The sequence below is a fragment of the Copadichromis virginalis genome, linkage group LG8 (assembly GCF_057382275.1).
Source record: "Copadichromis virginalis isolate Kocher_CV1m ecotype Utaka linkage group LG8, C_Virginalis_male_GT1.1, whole genome shotgun sequence".
Taxonomy (NCBI): domain Eukaryota; kingdom Metazoa; phylum Chordata; class Actinopteri; order Cichliformes; family Cichlidae; genus Copadichromis; species Copadichromis virginalis.
In genome coordinates this window covers 20,929,386-20,950,756 of record NC_140625.1, presented here as the reverse complement: position 1 = coordinate 20,950,756, position 21,371 = coordinate 20,929,386, and the positions used below count along the sequence as shown (strand labels likewise).

At 41.0% G+C, this 21,371-nt stretch overlaps 1 protein-coding gene across 4 annotated transcripts in view; it reads left to right on the top strand.

Moving 5' to 3' along the window:
- The window catches only part of pald1a (phosphatase domain containing paladin 1a), a 58,351-nt gene that overhangs the window by 2,107 nt on the left and 34,873 nt on the right, over positions 1-21,371 (top strand). The window contains exons 1-17 of one of the 4 annotated variants that reach the window (XM_085466468.1): positions 2,007-2,209; positions 8,046-8,240; positions 8,443-8,545; positions 9,506-9,685; positions 10,100-10,264; positions 10,351-10,511; positions 11,110-11,185; positions 11,977-12,131; positions 12,227-12,323; positions 12,510-12,614; positions 12,958-13,053; positions 13,138-13,272; positions 14,158-14,274; positions 14,614-14,793; positions 14,937-15,134; positions 15,446-15,586; positions 15,679-15,750. In XM_085466468.1, coding sequence (XP_085322594.1) covers positions 8,056-8,240; positions 8,443-8,545; positions 9,506-9,685; positions 10,100-10,264; positions 10,351-10,511; positions 11,110-11,185; positions 11,977-12,131; positions 12,227-12,323; positions 12,510-12,614; positions 12,958-13,053; positions 13,138-13,272; positions 14,158-14,274; positions 14,614-14,793; positions 14,937-15,134; positions 15,446-15,586; positions 15,679-15,750 — 2,166 coding nt within the window. In that variant the 5' untranslated portion in view covers positions 2,007-2,209; positions 8,046-8,055. Of the gene's footprint in view, positions 1-2,006; positions 2,210-5,935; positions 6,010-8,042; positions 8,241-8,442; positions 8,546-9,505; positions 9,686-10,099; positions 10,265-10,350; positions 10,512-11,109; positions 11,186-11,976; positions 12,132-12,226; positions 12,324-12,509; positions 12,615-12,957; positions 13,054-13,137; positions 13,273-14,157; positions 14,275-14,613; positions 14,794-14,936; positions 15,135-15,445; positions 15,587-15,678; positions 15,751-21,371 lie in introns of those variants that run through there. The other 3 variants (XM_085466466.1, XM_085466465.1, XM_085466467.1) reach the window with 3 other exon arrangements.

Here is a 21,371-nt window from a genome sequence, read left to right as displayed (position 1 = left end):
ATAATCTTTATAAATTACATAACCCTCCTTCCTCTTTTGCATTGTGTTAACAAACAGCTGAACACCAGCAGACTGCCAAAAGTGCTTTTAGAGAGAAGGTTGCTAATTATCACTTAATTTTTTATTACAAGCACCTAATCATCTTAATTCCATTGGAAGCAGTAAGGCTGTACTGCTTCCAATGTTTTGTTGTTCCTTTAATTGTATTTACATAATTTTAAGACCTGCTAAGAAACATTCAAAAATGTTTTTGATCTTCTTACATTCTAAGAAAAATTTGATGTAAAAAAAATTTGATAATATCAAAATATTTGAAGGCATGCCTTTCAGTAAATATAATTTTGGTCATATCCAAAGTTACCCAGAGGACATTTGATGTAAATTAATTAATTTCCCAGTGGGCACTGTTTTCTGATTGTGATTAAATAGTTGTCTGAATGAAAAGAAGTGTTTTGGAAATTAGATAATTATCTAAATGCAGTTGTTAATTCTTACCACAAGGTGTCATATTTGATCAATGGACTCAAGAGAATATTGCACTGGACGTCCACCCAGAACATGCCAAGGTGTATTTGTAATTAGTTATCATTTCATCTTCCCAAGAGCTTTGAGCTGCTGATTTATTTTTAACTTGACAGTGATTGATTAGGGAAACATTTTGATTTGGGAACAGTGTCCCTGTGCTGTGAGAAAGATGAAAAGACTATCTGAAAGCATTAATTTCATTTCTAATGTGTTTGGAAGCTTAGAACTTGTCTCAGGTGAAATACTTCTTCCTTCCTTACAATTGCTCTTACAAGTCTCTTAGCAAACTGTGTGAAAATGTGCCTAGGCTCATTAGCTTTATGACAGTTTATTACAAAATCTCCCCCCCCCCGAAAAACAAACGAATATTTGTTACTTCTCACTTCCTGGGTGGATTCATTCATGTTTTGAGGTTTGCGGGCCACGGGAGGGTTTGGTTTCACATTCACTGTGTTGCAAGAACGTCAGAATCTTTGGCCTGCGCGGCTGCAGGAAGGAAGGAACAGGTGTGGCAGCAGTAGATTTTACATCCATATCTCGAAAAAACCACTTACCACTTTTGCAAATCAGCTTGATGTGGACATTATCTTGTGACAGATTTGTGATCGCACATACTTTTGTAAGAAAACATTCTCATATGCAGTTCACTCAGACGATAAGCCCGATGTTGTTGGCCGTTTTGTTTAATAATTTGGAGTCCTAAGTGTAAATCTTACCCAAATGGGTAAGTTTGGCAGAATTTCGATACAGGTATTTTGCAAGCAGATGCTGTTGGCTGTGTTCGTGCCTTATTCAAATCTTAGGATGCTTGCTGTTTGAACTGACATACCCTCAGTGTTATGACTACAAAGGGTACAGCACGCAGGCATTTACAGCTAAAACTCAAGCTTAAATCTAAGTATTTGCCCAGCTGTAAGCTTGTTTACTTTCGGCATGACATGTGTTAACTGCTAATGAATGGAGTAATTAGCGCATTGCAGTGAATTGCAAGTGTACCTTACATTCTACAGTGAGGGTTTACTGCTGCATCTGCTCGTAATTTGTGTAAGAAGTGATGGTTTAGTTTGATACAGTTGCTGAAAGGTCTGTGTGTTCAGAAGGTATTGTGCTGGCAGGAGGCTCCGGTTTATGATTGGATGGCGAAATGGATGGTGAGTAAGCCTCTGGGTCCGCCTCCACATCCTCTTCACCCCCCCCCCCCCCCCCCCCCACCCAAACACACACACACACGCACGCACACACACACACACATGCGCAATCAGTTTCATACACACACAAATCCCAGCAACCTTGCACCTCATGTGCAGGGGATGCATACAAAAAAGTAACAAACAAACCAACAGTGGAGCCCCCACCCCCCACCCCACCTCCCTGCACGCTCCCGTCTTTTCCTACTCAGTGGCTGTCTGGGATCTGTCCTTACTGAAGGACATGTTCATTGACTTGCTTTATAAGGACATGTTAATGATGCAAGACTGCCGCCTGCTGTAGTTTGATCAGGAGGCAGAGACACATTGCCTCACAGAACAGACAGAGATGCCAGTGGGGATGTCTGAGTGAGACTGCTTGCCTGCCGGAGAGCTGTCATTTTGGTTCTTTTTAACCCATTATTTTCTGTTTTGTGATTGTGTTTCTCTGAGACTCGTGCACCTCTCGGACGGTGGAATGAGCAGCTGAATGTCAGGTACAGTTGTCATACTTTGCATTTTCTTTGTTGTGACACTTGACTCCTTTTGCTGGTTTGTGGTCGCAAAACGTGTCATCAGTATGTTTTCAAGAGGTACAAAAGAAATGGCATGCGCTGTTCTTTAGATGCATGCTGTGATTTTACATGAGACTTAAGAGATGTAAAATATCTTTTTAATCTGTTTACAACATTCTTTGATAATACCAGTCATGGCTGACATTCACATAGCTACATGGACTGCATTCTTAATGGCATGTGACGCCTAAGCTCTCCTCTTAAGTGTTTATCCACTCTCATTCTTCTGCCGGAGTGGCCAGCACCTGTTTGAAATGATTCAGACACCCTTGACCATCTTACAAAATGCTGCTCAGTCAAGATCTGTTTGCACTTACACAAGTTTAGCACTTCAGCTCGAGTTGCAAGCAAAATGTAACATGTTAACAACTCGGTGTAAAATCTATCTGCTGTCACTTGAACCGGCAGATCTGCCAGAATATTGTGGCCAGACACTGAGGTTTACAAAAAGTGAAAACCACACCACTGCAGGCTTGAAATAAGAAGATATTATTGGCACCTTGAGATGAAATAAATTACAGACAGGGTTTTTAAAAATAGATTTGGAAACCCTTTTTAGCTGGAGCTCACTGTCAAGCTGTGATGAAAGCAAGAATGCACAAGGCTAAAGGTTACTCGTGATTTATGTTGTCTCACTGCAGTAACAGAAGCAGAGTTTGTTTGCGTCTCAGTGGATTTTCAGCTCTTACTAGTGCTACATGCTATTTCCTTTAGATGTCGTCCAGTCAGTGTGTGCACCTCGGCTGTCACTCTGGATGCTAACTCTTGCAGTGGAAATGCTATTTCACACATTTGATCAGATTTGAAAATAGCATCCTCTCACCATGCATCAGCACGCAACTTCTTTTTACCACAGTGTGCTCTTTCTGAGCACATCGCCGGGCCATTTCTTTTGTACAATAATTAGCAAAAGTCACAAGTTGACACAAATTCACAATGAGGTTTTTGGAACAGTTGAAGGAAAACACAAAAAAGATTTTTTGCAGAGGAAGCACTGAGCTCATTTCCGTGCAGAACTGACATTTTAGGGCAGGAACTAGCAATGTCCTGTGGAATCACGCCTGCAACCCTTAACCTCGTTGGTGAAATATGCGTACAGCTGCAGGGAGGAAGTTTCAGAGAGTACATGTAAGCGTTTCCTGTCAAGGTGTGCTTATGCTTCCTTAGCTTGTGTGGGGGTGTGACTGAGTTTGGTCGAAGGGTTTTCTCGGTCTAGCCTGTGATGAGAGAGAGTGGGACAATGTGTCATTGTTATTATTAAATAAAATTAGCATTCAGATGTCATACTTTAAGTTAGTGCACAGAAGATCAGATGGTTGATGGGGATATTGTGTGGCTATTTCCAGACACGACATGACTGCATTGCACTAAATCAGCTTATTTTTGTGTACCCAGCATGCTTTTAGCCTAAACATTTTCAGACTGAACGAGTGGCCTCCATGGAGACCAGAAAATACACAGGATCCCTGATTATGAATTAGGTGATGCCAATTTGTATTGAATTTAGAATTTTAATGTGGCTTTTGTTGACACGCTGGCGGCTCTCCTCTCAACCTCAATGTGGGAAGTTGTGTTGAAAGATCTCCTGCGCACTACAAAGTGATACCCATCTCTCTTAAACCCCTGCATCTCGTATGAATAAAGGGTGCTCTGCATCCTTCCTCGGGGCCACCAACAGATGCATCCTGCAGCTGCAAGCTCCTTCCTGTCTGCGCTCAGACCCTTTTGTCTGAAGACGTTGCTACAGCAAAGTTGGGACACCGGCTGAATTTAAATGGGGCTGTCCTGAATGGAGCAGTACTGATAGGCTGGCAGTAGCTTCTGGTTTCCATGGTCGTAAGCCCACTATGCTGTCTTTGAATTTAAATATTAGTGCCGCTGGTTAACTTTCACCAGCTGATCACAGCTTTGTTGGCAGATTCCTACACAAACACAGAAAGCTGAATTCAAGATTATTGTTTTTGTTTGTGTGTGCATTTACTTATTTCATTGAATTCCACTTATCTTTCATCGGACCCGCACACAGTGCAGCATCAGTGCAGTGCTTCAGTGTGTGTGCAGTACTACTCTGGTTGATGTGTGGGATAAACAGCCTCTCTAATGAGTTGCCTTGATTGGCTTGCCAGTAGGATGTTTATGACTGAGGGCTATTTCTACACAGGCCTCCACCCCGGCTGCCCGCCTGGGGGCGGAGACCAGGTCTGCCCATGCTGAAATTAGTGCAGTTGAAGAGCTGCCCTTGCGTCTAGCAAGAACGTCTGTATCAAAGTGTGTGCACCGTGGTCTTGCAGCAGTGGTGACAGGCTGCAAAGTAAGAGAGCAGAGCCTACAGTGTGACCATTAACTTGCTGAAAAGTCAAAGCAACGTATCACGTATCCTCAATTATCAGATGTTTCGCAAACAACCACATCACATATGCGATAAGATTTAGGAAGTTCTAGTGCGTGGCTGAATATAATGTGAGAATCAGTTTTCAGTGTTTTATGGCCTTCCACTAAACCACAGAGCCATGCATAACTGTGGTGGTGGGTAAAAGAAACCTACTGATTAAATGCCCTTAAAGGGACAGAGATTGAAATTAGTCTGTTTTTTACCCGTTACTTTAAGAGAAGAACAAAGCAAAACTCGTTAAGGTGAACGGTTTGCCTTAAAAGTGTTAAAAAGACCTCTCTTAATGACACCTTTGCTTGTTCACACTAATCTGCAGCAGGCCTGCAAAATGTGCTTCATTTTTCATCGTGTGTCGTTATTTTGGAATCAGATCCATGTGATGTCCAAACCATCAGCATTCGGAGTGCTGGCTATGTCTTTCTACTACTGTCAATTTGGCTCTTTTACTATCTCTCCCAAGGGCTTAAATGCGCAGCAACAAAGCCACCCCCCTTTCCGTCTTCGTAGCTTGTATACAGAATAGTGGGGTGGCATGATGCCACAGTATTCCTAGCTTGAATGCTCTGTAAAAAAAATGGGCATATCTTACATGGATAATCCAAAACTGGCAACACTTTTACATCTGCTACATCTTGTGGTATACTTGGGCGTACAATGTTTACCACAGCTTGTTTCTGTATCATTTATGTAGCCTACACGTCGAATTTGCAAGTATAGATTGGTTCATGCCACCCTTATTCATTAAAAATAAAAGTTTCAAAGGAAAGAGAAGAAATATTGCAATTTCCTGCTAACATAAGCAAAAATTATGAGATAAAAGCAGAAGTTAAAAAGCTTTGAAAAAAAAATGAAAATATTTCTGTGGATCCGCTTCTGTCAAGTGAATAATAAAGTTATCATTTCATGTGTTGTCCGTTGGAAAGAGTCAGTTGTGTGTTATCTTTGTGCATAGCCTGCTCATGTGAAAGAAAGCTAAGCGTTAGCCATCTGGCTGCCAGATGTATTGCTACTTCCCCTGGTCTCCTCCGTTGAGACTCCAGTCTCCTGCATGAATCTATTCCCCAACATCAGTCAGGAGACGGAGCAAAGACGAGGAGTACGTTGTCTGAAAAGTATAACTTCTGAAGTTTTGCCTGAATGCCAAGCAGCCTGGCACTTTGAACTCCCACAAGGGGTGTTTCCCTCCGACTGGGGGTGGGTGAGTGGATTCAAAGAAGGAAGATTTCTTTTTTTGGATGTGATGCCAAGTTCTCACACTCCTTTGGACCATGGCAGAAAGAAAGCAGCAAAGAAAGGGCTCTGGAAGCACAGATTGCACTTCATCTCATGCGTAAGATATTATATTTTACTGAATTGTTACGCCAAGGAGTGTTTTTTGTTACGTTTCCTGCGGTGGCCACAAAATTATGCTAACAGAGAACCTTTTGGTATGTGACGGGGACTTAAATAGATTTGTGAAGCTGCTGGAGCACAGCATTGAAAACTTGGCTTCCTCCTATTGAACTCGGGCAGGGCTTCTGACTCTTTTGCCTTCAGTCTTTTCCCGCAGCTGTTATTTGATAGAAGCATAATTACTGAAATCCTATGATTATTTGAACTCTTTGAACTACAAACCATTTATACTGTACATTAAAAAAAATCCAAACCAGGAAACACGTTGTGCTTGTGAGAAGAATCTTTCTGCTGAATCAAAAAGTCTCCGAGTACAAGGCTTGACCTACCTTCTTACCTTCAGAAGCAACAAAGAAGACAGTAGCTGTGACTCATGCGGCACTTCTCTCACCCACAGCCTCTCTGCACCTTGAGAGCCCACTCTATTCAAAACTGATGATCACACAGAGGTGCTTTGAGCTCAGCTAGAAGGCTAAGCTTCCATACGGCTGAACTGTGTGACATTCGGTAGATTTTGTGTTTGTTGGATTCATTCTCTCTGATTGTGTTTGGGGACTCAATGTATTATTCTGTTCATTTAAGTTAGGGGTAATAGGTTCCCAGCCAGCTGTGTCTTACAAGCGATGTTAATGAGCACTGATGGTGTGGCCTGCTAGGCTGTCAGAAGTTTTGTTTGTTTATCTGTAGAGCTCCCTGGAAAGCTTGGTTTTTATTCAGAGGAGAAAAGGTTTTGTTGAAACCTGGCTGGCTCTCATTGGAGACTCTGAACCCCTACCACTATGACCACGATGAAACTGTAGAGAAATGAAATTAATGGTTAAGCCTAAAAAGGCGGATTTTATGAGTTATTGGCTGAGCCTTGCTCTATGCATCGGAAAACTACCACTGATAATATTTTTCATAATACATGATAGCTCAGCTTATTTGATCACATATCCTGAATACAATTATACTGCGGTTTTTATGTGATAAAACAATTTTTTGGCTAAAATAAAAGCAGATTTTTTCTATATCCAGCTTTGAATGCTTGCCATGTAAGAATTGCAAAACTGCAATGATAATCAGAAAAAATATAGTTCAACATGTAGATTCTTTCAATCTGATTATATGTTAAGAGCAGTGTCATCCAAACATACTGATTACCATGGCTCTGGTTAACCATGTTAAAAACCTTCCAAACAGACCCTTTGAGATCATAATAGCCTTTAACCGTGTTTCCACTTCTTCTATATTCTACAGATATGAGAATGGTACCGGTCTTCTTATTTAGCACTCACAAAGATAGCGAATCCTCTGGCGACCATGAATGTCAGTACCTAATTTCCTGAAACCCTAAATAACCTCATGGCAGCACTGTATCAAAACACAAGAGAGATACAGAGAAGGCCTTTGGGGGCCAATATAACAGACCACCGTCAGTTTTAAGAATTTTTAGCCTTGTTGTTTATTGTTTATTGTTTATTAATTCAGATACATTTGAAAAATCTAATAAAGTGCATGGTTTTGAGCAAATCCAGTCCTCTTTTGCCCTGTACACATATGGCCTACCTGCAAGCAAGCAAGCAAAGCCTGCTCAAGTGTAACTCGTCACACCTTTTAAATGTATGTATTTCTTTATTATTACAGGAACTTCGCTGTCTGTCTGTGTGTCACATTTAATGAGCTCACTGGTGGGCAATCCTCAGCCGTGATGCTAGCGTAGAAAAAAATGTTTCATGATGTGAAAAATAAAAAAAATCTGCATAGTAATTCAAAATTCTATTTATGTAGCATACGCTGGTGAGTAACACTTTTTTCTAACCCATTCCTAGTCTTAGTGTGAGACTAGTACTGAATAACTTTTCACACCTTAAGTATGTTTGTAAATGATGTCACTCTCCAAATACACACTATTGTATGTTCCGCCGCTGTGTGCGTGCGTTCGTGTGTGATTGCTTCCTGTTTCTAAGTCCACTGCGATGCCATTTACAGCAGCTTGTGGAGCATGGGTACAACTGCCAGTGCCGCACCACAGCCCGTTTCTGTTGCGTCGCCGCTTGAGAGTGTCCATGGCAACGCGATGGCTGACAGCAAGCAGTCTCTTTGCATGAGCCCCTTCCAGACAGTCAACATCCACAACAACAAGGCCAAGTCCATCATCACCAACAAAGTTGCACCTGTCGTCATCACGTAAGTCCCTCCCCGAATCTACGTCCTCACAGTCGGGTGTGAAACCTTTTTGATCGCTGAGGTGACACCGCCCTCACCCTCCAGCCACGGTGTTTGCCCCCGTTATCATCTCTTTTGTCAACCCAGGCCAAGCAAATAGCAGCTGATAATTAAATTGGCCTCTCTGCACCATCCACACCTTGTTTTGTGTTTTGCATTGCAGATATAATTGCAGACAGGAATTTCAGATTCACGACGACATCCTCAAGACCAACTACAAAGTCGGTCGGATATCAGACACTCTGCCCGAGCACTACCTCGTGCAGGTAAGGGTGCCGTGCTCTTCTTGTAGCTGCGACAAAGAACAACACTGTCACAGCAAGCTGTGGAGTCATCTCACCATTCTTTCTTTTTCACATTTACATGTCCAAATTGCAGAGTGGTGTAGGAACATTGTCATGCGCTTTTTTATGATCAGAGGCAGCCATTAAAACGGGAATGTTGTCACCCTCCTCTCAAGGCTTTGATCTGCTCTGTCAACTGTGCTGTGGTAGTTCAAGCATGCAGTGTTTTGTCAGTGTTAACTCACAGCTCCTTTTATATGTGTAGAGAGGTCAGGAGTTTAGTCTTGAGAACATCTCCTTAAAAAGTGACTTCCTTTCTTTCTACCAGTAATGTTTGTCTGAAATGTTATGAACGCCTAATACCTGATTAAAACTTGATTTCTGGGGCTGATGCTGACATTGAAAGTAGTAAAACTACTAATCAATCTTCTTTATATATTTATATACTTGTATATTGTGCACATAGGAAGTTAGAGCTCTTTTTAAAACAGTAGATTTGATATTATTCCTCTGTTAACTCATATTGATATAACAAATTGAAATACCAACTAGAAATGGGAAAGACACGTAAATATGTATATAATGTAAATATAAGAAGAATCTGGAAAGTCCAATGGTCATGAGGGTGTCTGTATTTGTTGTTTCAGTGCGTTAAGCTCTCTGGATCAGTGCAGGGAACAGGTCTACTAAAGATCTGGGCGGGAGGGCATAGATTGAACTTTCTGAGACGACACAGTAACCGCACGTTATCTTTTTGGTGTTGTTTGCAAACACAGAGGACAAAAATCTAGCTTAATCTTGCAGCGATGACACAAAGCACTTCCACATGTAAACACCGTGTCAACCACTGTAATGTTTACTTTGCTACTCTCCCAATGAAGGCTGTGCTGGAAGTTGGAACAGTTTGGCTCAGTTCAGATTTATATGTGCTCTCCTTTCCAGGGGGAGTACTTCATGGTCCAGGATGTCTACAGCAAGGCTGATGTCCTAAACACCACGGGCAGTTATGGGGCGCCCAACTTCCGCCAAGTGAAAGGATCCTACCCCCTGTATGGCATGGGTCAGCCCAGCTTGACTGGGTTCAAGCAGGTTCTCCAGAGACTCCAGGCGCAAGGACAAGAGGTCACTGCTATAACTTGTGCACAATTTCACTGTGCTCCTCTTAAGCCTTCGATAGGTTTCTCTGTAGATCCTATTTTCCTGTGCTGGTGCCAGTTTAGCTCTGCCTGGCCTCTTTCGCTCCGTGTTGTCAGTAAATATTTGAGGAGTCAAGTGCTCGGTGGAGGCTGTGGCTGGATTGCAGAACTGAGCAAACAGAAAGTTGTGGTCATGTGCGCCAGTGGAAAATGAATCTTTCTACTTAGAGCAGCTAGAAACCGGCCGCAATTAAAATGAAATTGACAAAATTATACATCGGGTTTTTAAAACTCTGTATTCATGTGCTCAGTGTCATATGACGAGAAATTGTTTCCAGCTATTTTTAAAAGTAGTGTCGTTTTAAGGAGGAGGCCTGTTTTCCCATATTTCTTCCTACAGGAGGTTATATTCGTCTGTGTAAGAGAGGAGCCCGTTGTTTTCCTGCACAAGGACAATGACTTTGTGCCATATACCCCGAGGAGGAAGGAAAATCTACATGAGAACCTTCATGACCTGGAAAAAGAGGAGAGGGTGGAAAGCCTGGAGCTCACCATCAGAAAGGAGGTGAGAGACAAACTCATGCGTAATCCCTGATTTTTTTGTGTCATTTGCAACAGTACTAAAACTCTCCTTTCATCCACGCTCCACAGCTCCATGACTTCGCCAAGCTCAACGAAAACGTCTTCTACGTCTACAATGACATCGAGTTCTTTAAAGACGAGCCGCAGAAGATATCTATCACGTGCGAGGAGGACATCCATGTGACCGAAGAGGTCTACAAGAGGCCGATGTTCACTATGCCGGCCTACAGGTTGTTTACATTGTTCCTTTATTATGCCTGAGCTCCTCAAGTCACACGCACAAGTTTACACGAAGCAGCGTGCGGCTGCCTGCTGCTGAACATGCAGGGAAGGTTATAAATAGTGGTGCTTGTTTGTGCAAAGACTGGTTGCCCTGCGTTTTTTTGGAAACGAGAAGAAACGGGGGCGTAAAAACTACAGATTGAAACATCCTGTTTGCAATCAGATCTGCGGTGTCGGCTTTGCTGAGATGTTGTGAACCGCTCGCTGCGTATCCAGGCCAAGAGAATGTATTACTTCCATAGGAGAGCCCTAAAGCATTTACTCTTAATCTTTATGTTTCGTAAACAATAGGATGTTTTATTATAAATAGATTCAAAGTGCAGGTGTTTGGGCTCATCCTGTGATTCAATCTCTCCCATCATCCTTTGCAGTTTGCCGGAAAAGGCATAGTTTCTATCTGATGAGATTAGGAAACACAACATTAGGGAGCTCGGCTGTAAAGTCTTAAGGTTATATGTTTATGTGCTCTGACCTACATAAGGGCAGTATTGACACAACATACACAGGGACGGGTTCAACTCTGGGTGACAGTGTGTTGTTTTGCAGGTACTACAGACTGCCGCTGCCCACAGAGGGAGCACCATTGGACGAAGACTTTGACGCATTTGTTAACATACTCAGGGTAAGCAGATGTAAAAATGCCAATCACACTACAAACCCAGCTGTTACATAGTCCTTTTTTGGGCTTGTTTTTTATATTTGGATCTTGTTCTGATGCGCCATTAAAGTTATTCATGGCCAGAGCTTTGGAGAGCGCCTGGAGTTTTTCACTGAGGTAGTGAGAAAGTAACGCTAGCTTTTTTAATCCACATGTATGCCATTATCTGTCCTGTATGTGTAATCAATTATTGATAAGTCCCCCAAAAGAAGGCAGTAAGGACTCACTTCATGTCCATTCTTTGGTCATCCACTTTGTCTGGTTTCCGTCCTTCCCTTCACTCATACAGGATGTTCTTTTATTCTTGTTGTGACCTTTTTTGGAGTGGCTTGCAGCAGCCGTTCCCATTCCCTGTGGTTTGAAAGCGGATTCATTTTTTCTGTTTGGATCAGAGCTTTGTTTTAGTAAATCTTAGTCACTCACTGATATTTCCAAAGTGATCAATTCAATGCGGTGAGCCGGATATCATTGGTTTGATGGCCCCAGATGTAGAATTTTAATGAATAGCTTCTTGGAAACGAATTTGATTTCTCTGTAAACTGACATTTTCCAGTGCAAAGTATGTATTATCTATCACGTGACAAGTGGGCATCTCGTGTCCTACGTTAAAAAATGCACCCTATACAGGAAGTACCCTACTATTTTTGGTAGTAAGAGCAGATCTGTTGCACAACTTGGCATTTGGGACTTCTGACATTGTCTTCAATTCATGTGTGAAAATAGCTTAACTCTCATCTATGTGCATCGTTTTCCAGGAGAGCCCAAGCTTGTCTCTGGGCCCTGGTGCATCCCAGAAGCTGCCTGCTCTGCTGTTCAGTTGCCAGGTGGGCGTTGGACGCACCAACCTAGCCATGATCCTGGGCACGCTTGTCATGAATCGCCTCAGGGGTGATTCACAGCCTCCACCCCAGTAAGAAGTCTAGATCAAATAGAAAATCAATGACAAGTATTTATTAATTAATTATTTTTTTTTATAAAGGCAAAATATTTGTTTTGTTTTGTCAGAGTTGAGGAGCCAGCTGCTTCAGAACCCAGACCACTGTTCCAGGTGATCCAGTCTCTGATCAACAAGCTGCCTAATGGACAGCAGGTCATGGAAGAGGTAAAGCTGATAATGTCTGTCTACATAACAATGATTTGAAAGAAAAAAAATTATAATAAATTACACGTAGGTCCCAAATAAAGATTTTATGCAAAAACGAGAGGTACAGAGTATTTTATTACCCAAACAGGTATTTAAAAACAAATTGTTCATATATGTGATTCATTGTCTTTTTCTTCTTCACAGGTTGACCAGGCGATTGCCCTGTGTTCAGAAATGCACAACATAAAAGAAGCAATATATGAGAACAAGAGTAAGCTGGAGGGAATTGGTGAAGATTATCAAATTCAGGTTAGTAATGATATAGATTTTTGAAGTTTGTAACTTGGAACTTCTCTTTAAAAGCAGCAGCTTGTACTATAAATGGCTCATAAACTGCTCAGTTTATGTCCTGCTTAATAGAAGACATGTGAGAGCACAATCAGCCTTGATAAACGTCTTTTACCAGTGAGAACTCTCGAGCTGATAGAGGACTTGAGAAGTTGATATCATTAATTGATCTCTTTCCTGTCTTTCAAGAAATAAGCTTAATTATTAAAGCAGGTTTGGTTAAAGTGTTTTACTAGAAAAATTATAAAAACCTTGCAGAAGCTGCTACTGTGACCAGATAATCAAGCTTTTATTCCTCTCTTAGGGAAGCAGTACCAAAGACTACTTTCTCAACAGAACAATGCAGAGCTTGGAGCGATACTTCTACTTGATTGCATTCAATGCATACCTTCATGAGCAGGTAAAAAGTTTTTTCAGCATACATGTCTTCTCTGGGACCATGAAAAAGTAATTGTAAGTCGTAACTATGTGTTGTTTTTTGCAGTATCCTCTTGCCTTTGTGTCGAACTTCAGCCAGTGGATGTGCTGCCATGCTTGGCTGTACAGGTTACTGGCCTGCATGGATCTATCAGAGCTGTCCGCTCCGGCAGAGCTGGTCACTAAAGGAGCCCGAGTGCTGGTGGGAAAATCAGATTATTATATTTAACAATATCATTGTTGTTAACATTGCTGATGATGGGGAAGGATGTGCTCTTTGCTCGCATTTCATTCAGAGCCTGATTTATAGGCTATTTTTCATTGCAGATCTTTTTGTTCGTGTTCTGTAAACTTTTAACTTGAAAATGTCAAGCTGTGTCCGTTCTTTCAGTTATTGTGATTTTATAACAATGCAAATAGGTAAATGGTCATTTGTAGCACATTGGTAAATGATTAAACCTCATAAAAACACCACTAGGTTTCACAGAACACATTTACAAGAATCAGTCACAATCCATACAACATTTAGCCACAGGCTAAAGACAGAAAAGTCACCAGTGCCACTAAGGCGACACACTAACTGACCAGGTCGCTAGGTTTGTATGGCTGCGCTGAGCAGATGAGGATTTGGGGCAATAGTGCGTCATTTAATTCCTGTTTTTGCATCAGAAGCTGTTAAATAAAACGCATATTTCAGATATAGTTTTGAGACATGTTGGCAGACTGAGCTTAAAAGAAACTGATAAAATAAGAAATAATAGAAATATTGAAAAGTCTGCTTGTTTTGAGTTGCATCATTGCTTGGATATTTTTGTATGAAGCTGAAATTCTCAGTCTATGTCCTTGGTTAGCTTTTTCTTTGTAAACATATTCCTGAACAAGTTCCCTAAATCTGTTATGATCTAATCATCATCTCCCTACATTTACCCCTTTAAACTAAATACATTTCCACATAGAAGCCACCATGCTAGCTGCTGGTATGAAAACACATTTCATGCATTCATCCAAGATCCCTCATCTGTATTTGTGATTATCTGTCTTTAAAAGCACCGTATATTACATGCTGTGAATGACTGTGTGTGTGCAGGTTGCTGATGAGTACTTGGCTCCTGACGTGCTCAGCACAGTAAAAGAGATGAAGGCGGTTAACTTCAGACGAGTGCCCAAGATGCCTGTTTATGGAGTGGCTCAGCCAACATCTGAGGTGCAGCAGATTATGTCCTACTTTAATCAAAATAAATGCAAGAAAAATGGGAGATTTTTTAATTTGATCCAGAAAGAAAGAAATGTTTTTGTAATCTTTGCTATAATTACTAAAAGACACACTTTGATATTTTAGTTGTCTTAAAATAAAATCATTTAAACATTCAGCCGACAGTTTTGTAATAGTTATCATCAGTATGCATTTATGCAGTCGGATTTATTCATAAGTACAAACAGACTCAGCAGAATGAGTCATGATTACTTCCCACTCGCCCACCTCAAGACGCTCACACTGGACTTCCAGCTTCTTGCCCTAATCGTCTTAACTTGCTGCGTGCAGGCTACTGGAGCTGTTTTGGCCCATCTGACGGATGAAAAGAGGAAGCACACCCACGTGCTGTGGGTCAACCTACAGGAAGAGCTGGTGTTAGAAGGAAATGGCCAGATTTTTGCTGTGAGGGAGCCCACGTGTCTGGACCAACACATCTCCATCCCCTCATCTGACCCAGAGCTGCTAGAGGTACAGAGAAAATTATTATTTTTTCTGTCTTTTTAAATGTTTTTCATGGTTTTTATATTAGGTTGAATAAATAAAGAATGTCCCAAGGATTTTAGTCTGTTCTTCAAAACAAGTGAAAACATTTCTGTATCCTCCTCCTTTAGAAACTGGAAACATCCCTAAAGGAGGAGATTCTGCAAGCGCAGAAGTGGCTGGAGGTGATCCTTGAGCAGGAGAAACAGATGAAGATGTTTAAAACCTGCCTGACTGTTCAGGAGATCTTCAACCAGCACAAAAGCTCTCACCAGGGCCTTGTCTGCAAACGCATCCCTCTGCCAGACTGCAGCGCACCCAGAGAGGAGGTAATGATGTGTCAGCCTGTGCGTGTAAACACGTGTGTGTACAAACACACGCGTCCTTTCAAACATGCAGTCTCAAGAGGCAGAAACAGCTTCTGGTTCATTTGATAGGTGTTTGGATTAAAGACAGCTGAGAATGATTAAGACTTTTGCTCCCTCTAGTGGTTAATAATCGTAGAACCAGATTTCAATTTGTCAAAACTGTTTATGTGTTATATTTAATATTTTTTTTCATTTTTTTCATGTGATATCAATACAAATCTGCATAAATAAAGACATATTGTGGTAATATTTGTATGTTTAACCATCTGCAGGACTTTGATAAGCTACTGGAGGGCATGAAGAGCTCCTTGGCTGAGGATTCCCACTCAGCGTTTGTTTTTAACTGCTCCAATGGCAAAGGCAGGACCACAACCGCTATGGTCGTCGCCGTTCTGACTCTCTGGCACTTTAATGTGAGCTGAATATTTGAGTTGTCTGCATGTTTACTGAGAGCCACTCTGTATAAAACCACTTCAACTAATAAAAACTTGGCTTCCATTTGCAGGGTTTTCCTGAGTTTGCTGAAGATGAGATTGTGAGTGTTCCTGATGCTAAGTACACAAAAGGAGAATTTGAGGTATGTGCACTTTAAAAAACAGTATCTTCACCAGCTTGTAAGCGCATAAAAACATCTTGAAGTTTCAATTTCTTTGCATAATGAACACAAGTTTACATAAACTAAAACAGAGAATTTGAGATTAGTCAGCAGCCCTTTGAATTACCTGTATTACAACAATATATCTGTTTGGAAATTAACTAATTTATTCACTCAAAACTGAGTTGTGATGAGGTGTTTGAGCTGGTATGCTGAGGCCAGTTAAAAAATACTCTACGAGTCCTGTGGTTTATTTAAATGTGACTTTGCAAACTTCAGAAGACGATATTTTCTCCTGGAAACTCTTCCAAACTAGTCATACTCATTTCGAGTCATTTTCCAATTGTGTTGTCATGAACTATTTTTTTTAACATTTAATATGTTAACTGTTATGAGCAGTCTCCGAGTGGTCTGACCTTGGGGTGAATTTGCTAAGATCTACTCTTACCTGATACGTGTTCTGCTGTTGTGCTGAATTTACAAGATAATCAAATCTTGACAGTCAAATGCAACACTTGAATACTTGTTTAAACACAGGTTAATGAAGCTAGAACACCTGTAGGTGAGATGTTTTTGGTTGTGCATGCTACTAATGGAATCAAAATACACTGGGAAATAACAGCTATCTATCCGGGTTTTAAGTGATGACGTATGAACCCTGCGTCCGGGTCCAAACTACTCTGTGTTTATTACAGCTCTGGTTTTTAACATGTTTTAATGCTTTGTATCTGGTTCTGTTCAATCTGAACAAGTCCCTAAAAAAAGTCATGACTGTCGGCCTCTCTCAGTTTTAAAACCCTACGATGTACCATAACTACAGCTCACCCATGCATTGGTATATTAATGACTAACCATGTATTGTGGATGGATTATCTCAGTTGTTCTCCTGACTGAAGTTTGGTCCGTTTACAGCATCCTGCCATGCGATTGCATTTGTCCTTAACCATCAGGAAGCTTTTATCCTCCAGCTTCACTGTGTTTATATATCACACTAACATAGCTGTGTTGCTAGCGATCATGTAGCACATCATTATATACCAGCTACCCCAACTTCAGTAACCCTACAAAAAAGGTCACTGCTGTTTAGTTTTCTGTCTCTTTCAGAAATCCCTCAGTTAGATCATGGTATATCATGTTTAGGTGGAAACTAGTGAGCTAACTTCCTGCTAACTTCTAACTCCATGAACTTTAACAGTGGATGCCTGGATGTTAAACTTAATTCTTACACCTGGTAGAGCAGCTACACTGATCCAGCTGAAAGACGAAAGAATGAAATCAGTTTGTAACTCTCAGTGATGCGGCAGTGTTCATTTGACTTTGGGACCTGTAGCGGAGTTTGGACTGGTGTTCTGACAAACCATCCTATTTGGCAAACCGTCCTACCCGTAGAATAATTTTACGACGACGTCTGAAAAATCATCCTACTTTGGCAAACCGTCCTACCGATAGAATAATCATCCTACACGTAAAATTACCCGCTCCGAAGCAAAAAACCTTTGCTTATTTTAAACACTATTTAACTACAATACAAACAGTTAATACATACTCATTTTTTAATTTCAACTGTCATACTAAACCAGTAAAATCTGGAACACACTGCATTTAGCGTTTCGTGTATGCCAGCGTGTCCTCCAATTGGACATGAATAAAACTCATGAAAGATCCTCGTGGCATCGTCCTTGGTTTTTACTAGAGATACCACTTTTTTATGTCCAATACCGATACCGATTTCGTAAGTTTGCCGATACCGATATGAATTCGATATAGTGTATTTTATAATCAATAAAACTGTTTTTTAAAAAAATATATCTTGCTGCATTTTGTATAAGTTCATACTCAAGTTTTAAAAAACCAAACACTAAAGCTATTCTGTTATACCTTCATGCAAAAAATACTCTGCACCCAAAATATTTCATAGTTCAGGAATGCTGACCAATCTAATAAACTTAATGCTCTGATGATTCAGATGATTCAGATGATCTTCATGTTTCACTCGCACCACATATCCAAACCAATATCATGGCCCAGCAGCTTGTACGGCTGTGGCTCCAGCAAACATCAGCTGATACTAGAAAGTAATATTAAATAAATTCTAGCAACAGCTTATCAAGCTTAAACGTGCTGCTGTTGTTCATTCACTGTTTTCCTCTTTCTGGTGGAAAGTGGGCGATAAAGAAACAAGAGAGACGGGACTTGCGACAGAAAAGCCGATAAGCTGATCATTGAACAGTTTCATGATTGAAGTAGCAACAGGAGAGGGAGTGGGGAGAGAAGAAGAGAAGAAGAGGCAGCTGTGCAGCATAAAGGCAGAATAACTTCATCTTTGTGTCTAAGGTCATGAGCTGGGTTACGCCATGTTGCAAGTTTTGTGAAAGTGCTTTTGATTGATTGATTGATTGATTGATCATACTTTATTCATCTCGAGGGAAATTGGGTTAAGGCTGCCAGCTGTGCAAGCGCCATCTTACCCTTCCGACCATACATACAGTGGGGCAAAAAAGTATTTAGTCAGCCACCGATTGTGCAAGTTCCCCCACCTAAAATGATGACAGAGGTCAGTAATTTGTACCAGAGGTACACTTCAACTGTGAGAGACAGAATGTGAAAAAAAAATCCATGAATCCACATGGTAGGATTTGTAAAGAATTTATTTGTAAATCAGGGTGGAAAATAAGTATTTGGTCAATAACAAAAATACAACTCAATACTTTGTAACACAACCTTTGTTGGCAATAACAGAGGTCAAACGTTTACTATAGGTCTTTACCAGGTTTGCACACACAGTAGCTGGTATTTTGGCCCATTCCTCCATGCAGATCTTCTCGAGAGCAGTGATGTTTTGGGGCTGTCGCCGAGCAACACGGACTTTCAACTCCCGCCACAGATTTTCTATGGGGTTGAGGTCTGGAGACTGGCTAGGCCACTCCAGGACTTTCAAATGCTTCTTACGGAGCCACTCCTTTGTTGCCCGGGCGGTGTGTTTTGGATCATTGTCATGTTGGAAGACCCAGCCTCGTTTCATCTTCAAAGTTCTCACTGATGGAAGGAGTTTTGGCTCAAAATCTCACGATACATGGCCCCATTCATTCTGTCCTTAACACGGATCAGTCGTCCTGTCCCCTTGGCAGAAAAACAGCCCCATAGCATGATGTTTCCACCCCCATGCTTCACAGTAGGTATGGTGTTCTTGGGATGCAACTCAGTATTCTTCTTCCTCCAAACACGACGAGTTGAGTTTATACCAAAAAGTTCTACTTTGGTTTCATCTGACCACATGACATTCTCCCAATCCTCTGCTGTATCATCCATGTGCTCTCTGGCAAACTTCAGACGGGCCTGGACATGCACTGGCTTCAGCAGCGGAACACGTCTGGCACTGCGGGATTTGATTCCCTGCCGTTGTAGTGTGTTACTGATGGTGACCTTTGTTACTTTGGTCCCAGCTCTCTGCAGGTCATTCACCAGGTCCCCCCGTGTGGTTCTGGGATCTTTGCTCACCGTTCTCATGATCATTTTGACCCCACGGGATGAGATCTTGTGTGGAGCCCCAGATCGAGGGAGATTATCAGTGGTCTTGTATGTCTTCCATTTTCTGATGATTGCTCCCACAGTTGATTTTTTCACACCAAGCTGCTTGCCTATTGTAGATTCACTCTTCCCAGTCTGGTGCAGGTCTACAATACTTTTCCTGGTGTCCTTCGAAAGCTCTTTGGTCTTGGCCATGGCGGAGTTTGGAGTCTGACTGTTTGAGGCTGTGGACAGGTGTCTTTTATACAGATGATGAGTTCAAACAGGTGCCATTCATACAGGTAACGAGTGGGGGACAGAAAAGCTTCTTACAGAAGACGTTACAGGTCTGTGAGAGCCAGAGACTTTCCATGTTTGAGGTGACCAAATACTTATTTTCCACCCTAATTTACGAATAAATTCTTTACAAATCCTACCATGTGGATTCATGGATTTTTTTTTTCACATTCTGTGTCTCACAGTTGAAGTGTACCTCTGGTGCAAATTACTGACCTCTGTCATCATTTTAAGTGGGGGAACTTGCACAATCGGTGGCTGACTAAATACTTTTTTGCCCCACTGTACATTACACAAACATCACATGGGGAAGACAGGTCAGAGGGGTATAACATGGAAAATGCACAACATGAGGAAAGATAAGGAGAAAAAAATAACTCCCTCCAGACTGAGCTCCAACAGGGAGATCAGTTTGAGAACAGAAAAAAACACCTCTGCACATAGCACATGAAAAAACTCCTAATACACCAAAGAAACACATGACAAGCAACAGGGATGGGTAAAGGGTGAGAGACAGCCAGTGTAGACAGTGCATCCGGGCCTGCAGCATTTTGTCATAGTTACATCACATTTTTTTTATTTCTCCCCGATATCCGATCCAGTAATTTAGGTCAGGATCGGGCTGATACTGATACTGTATATTGGATCGGTCCATCCCTAGTTTTTACTAATCTTCTGGTTCCAGAAAAGAGTTGTCCATCTTCATCAAAAATATTTACAAATGAATTTAACCAAATATATGAGTTGTTAGTATTAACAATAAATTTCTGACCATTTAGTCTGAATTTTGAGACATATTGTCCGAGGTTTTGCCTCTGAGCCTTGTCATAGCCGGAAGGTTAGGAGTCAGCAGAAATGAACGAGTAAATCTCTTCCCATTTCTTCTCAATATGTAAATAGACATTTTCTTTTGAGCTTCGATATGTGCAGCAAACAATGCACATAACCTATTAAATAACCACATTACCTAAATAGACTTAACATACCATACAGATATTAATGAATTAGAATTTAATAGTCTTATCACTCAGCAAGAATGCACTGCAAACTTGCTAACTTTGTCGGTAACATCAAATTTGTCCAAAAACTTGACAGCAGACTTAACCAAAGCTGCAAATTCGACAGTTTTGTGCAAAAAGCAGATAAGGATTTCACTTTAAAATGAACAAACACTCAAAATGGCTTAGAAAATCAACTATCCACGTCAATAAAGTGCTAATACTTACCTATTTTCCAAATATGAAAACGGAGTAGCGTTAAATCACAGCTGGTGTTCTGACAAATCATCCTACTTTGGCAAACCGTCCTACCAGTAGGATAATTTTACGCTGGCTTTTGACAAACTGAAACAGTGACTCTTTGTTTATCTATCTGCAGGATTATGCAAAAACTACTAGGCCAGATTTCATGAAAATTAATGGAGAAGTGGAGAAAAAGAGGCAAAATAAGATCCTAAAATATTGCATTTAAAGTTGCAGAATAAGCTCTTTAAGTGTTCCTTCTGTTTATTTTTTTTGTATTGCTTTTTATCCCCACTTTTGTTGTTTGCCTTGTGTAAAGCATTTTGTAACAATGTCTTGAAAAACTGCTATACATAAGGTATTATTCATAGGTCTTTATAGCAAGTGTGTAGGGCAAATGTTCCAAAACTGAATCCTATAAATTCCATTCCATCATTCAATAAAAAAGCACTCTACACATTCAGTTCAGCACCAAAGGACATGAAGAAAAGGTTAGCATTGGGTAATTACTTATAAATAAAATCTGGAAGGAATTGCATTCAGAAGATGAACCTGGTA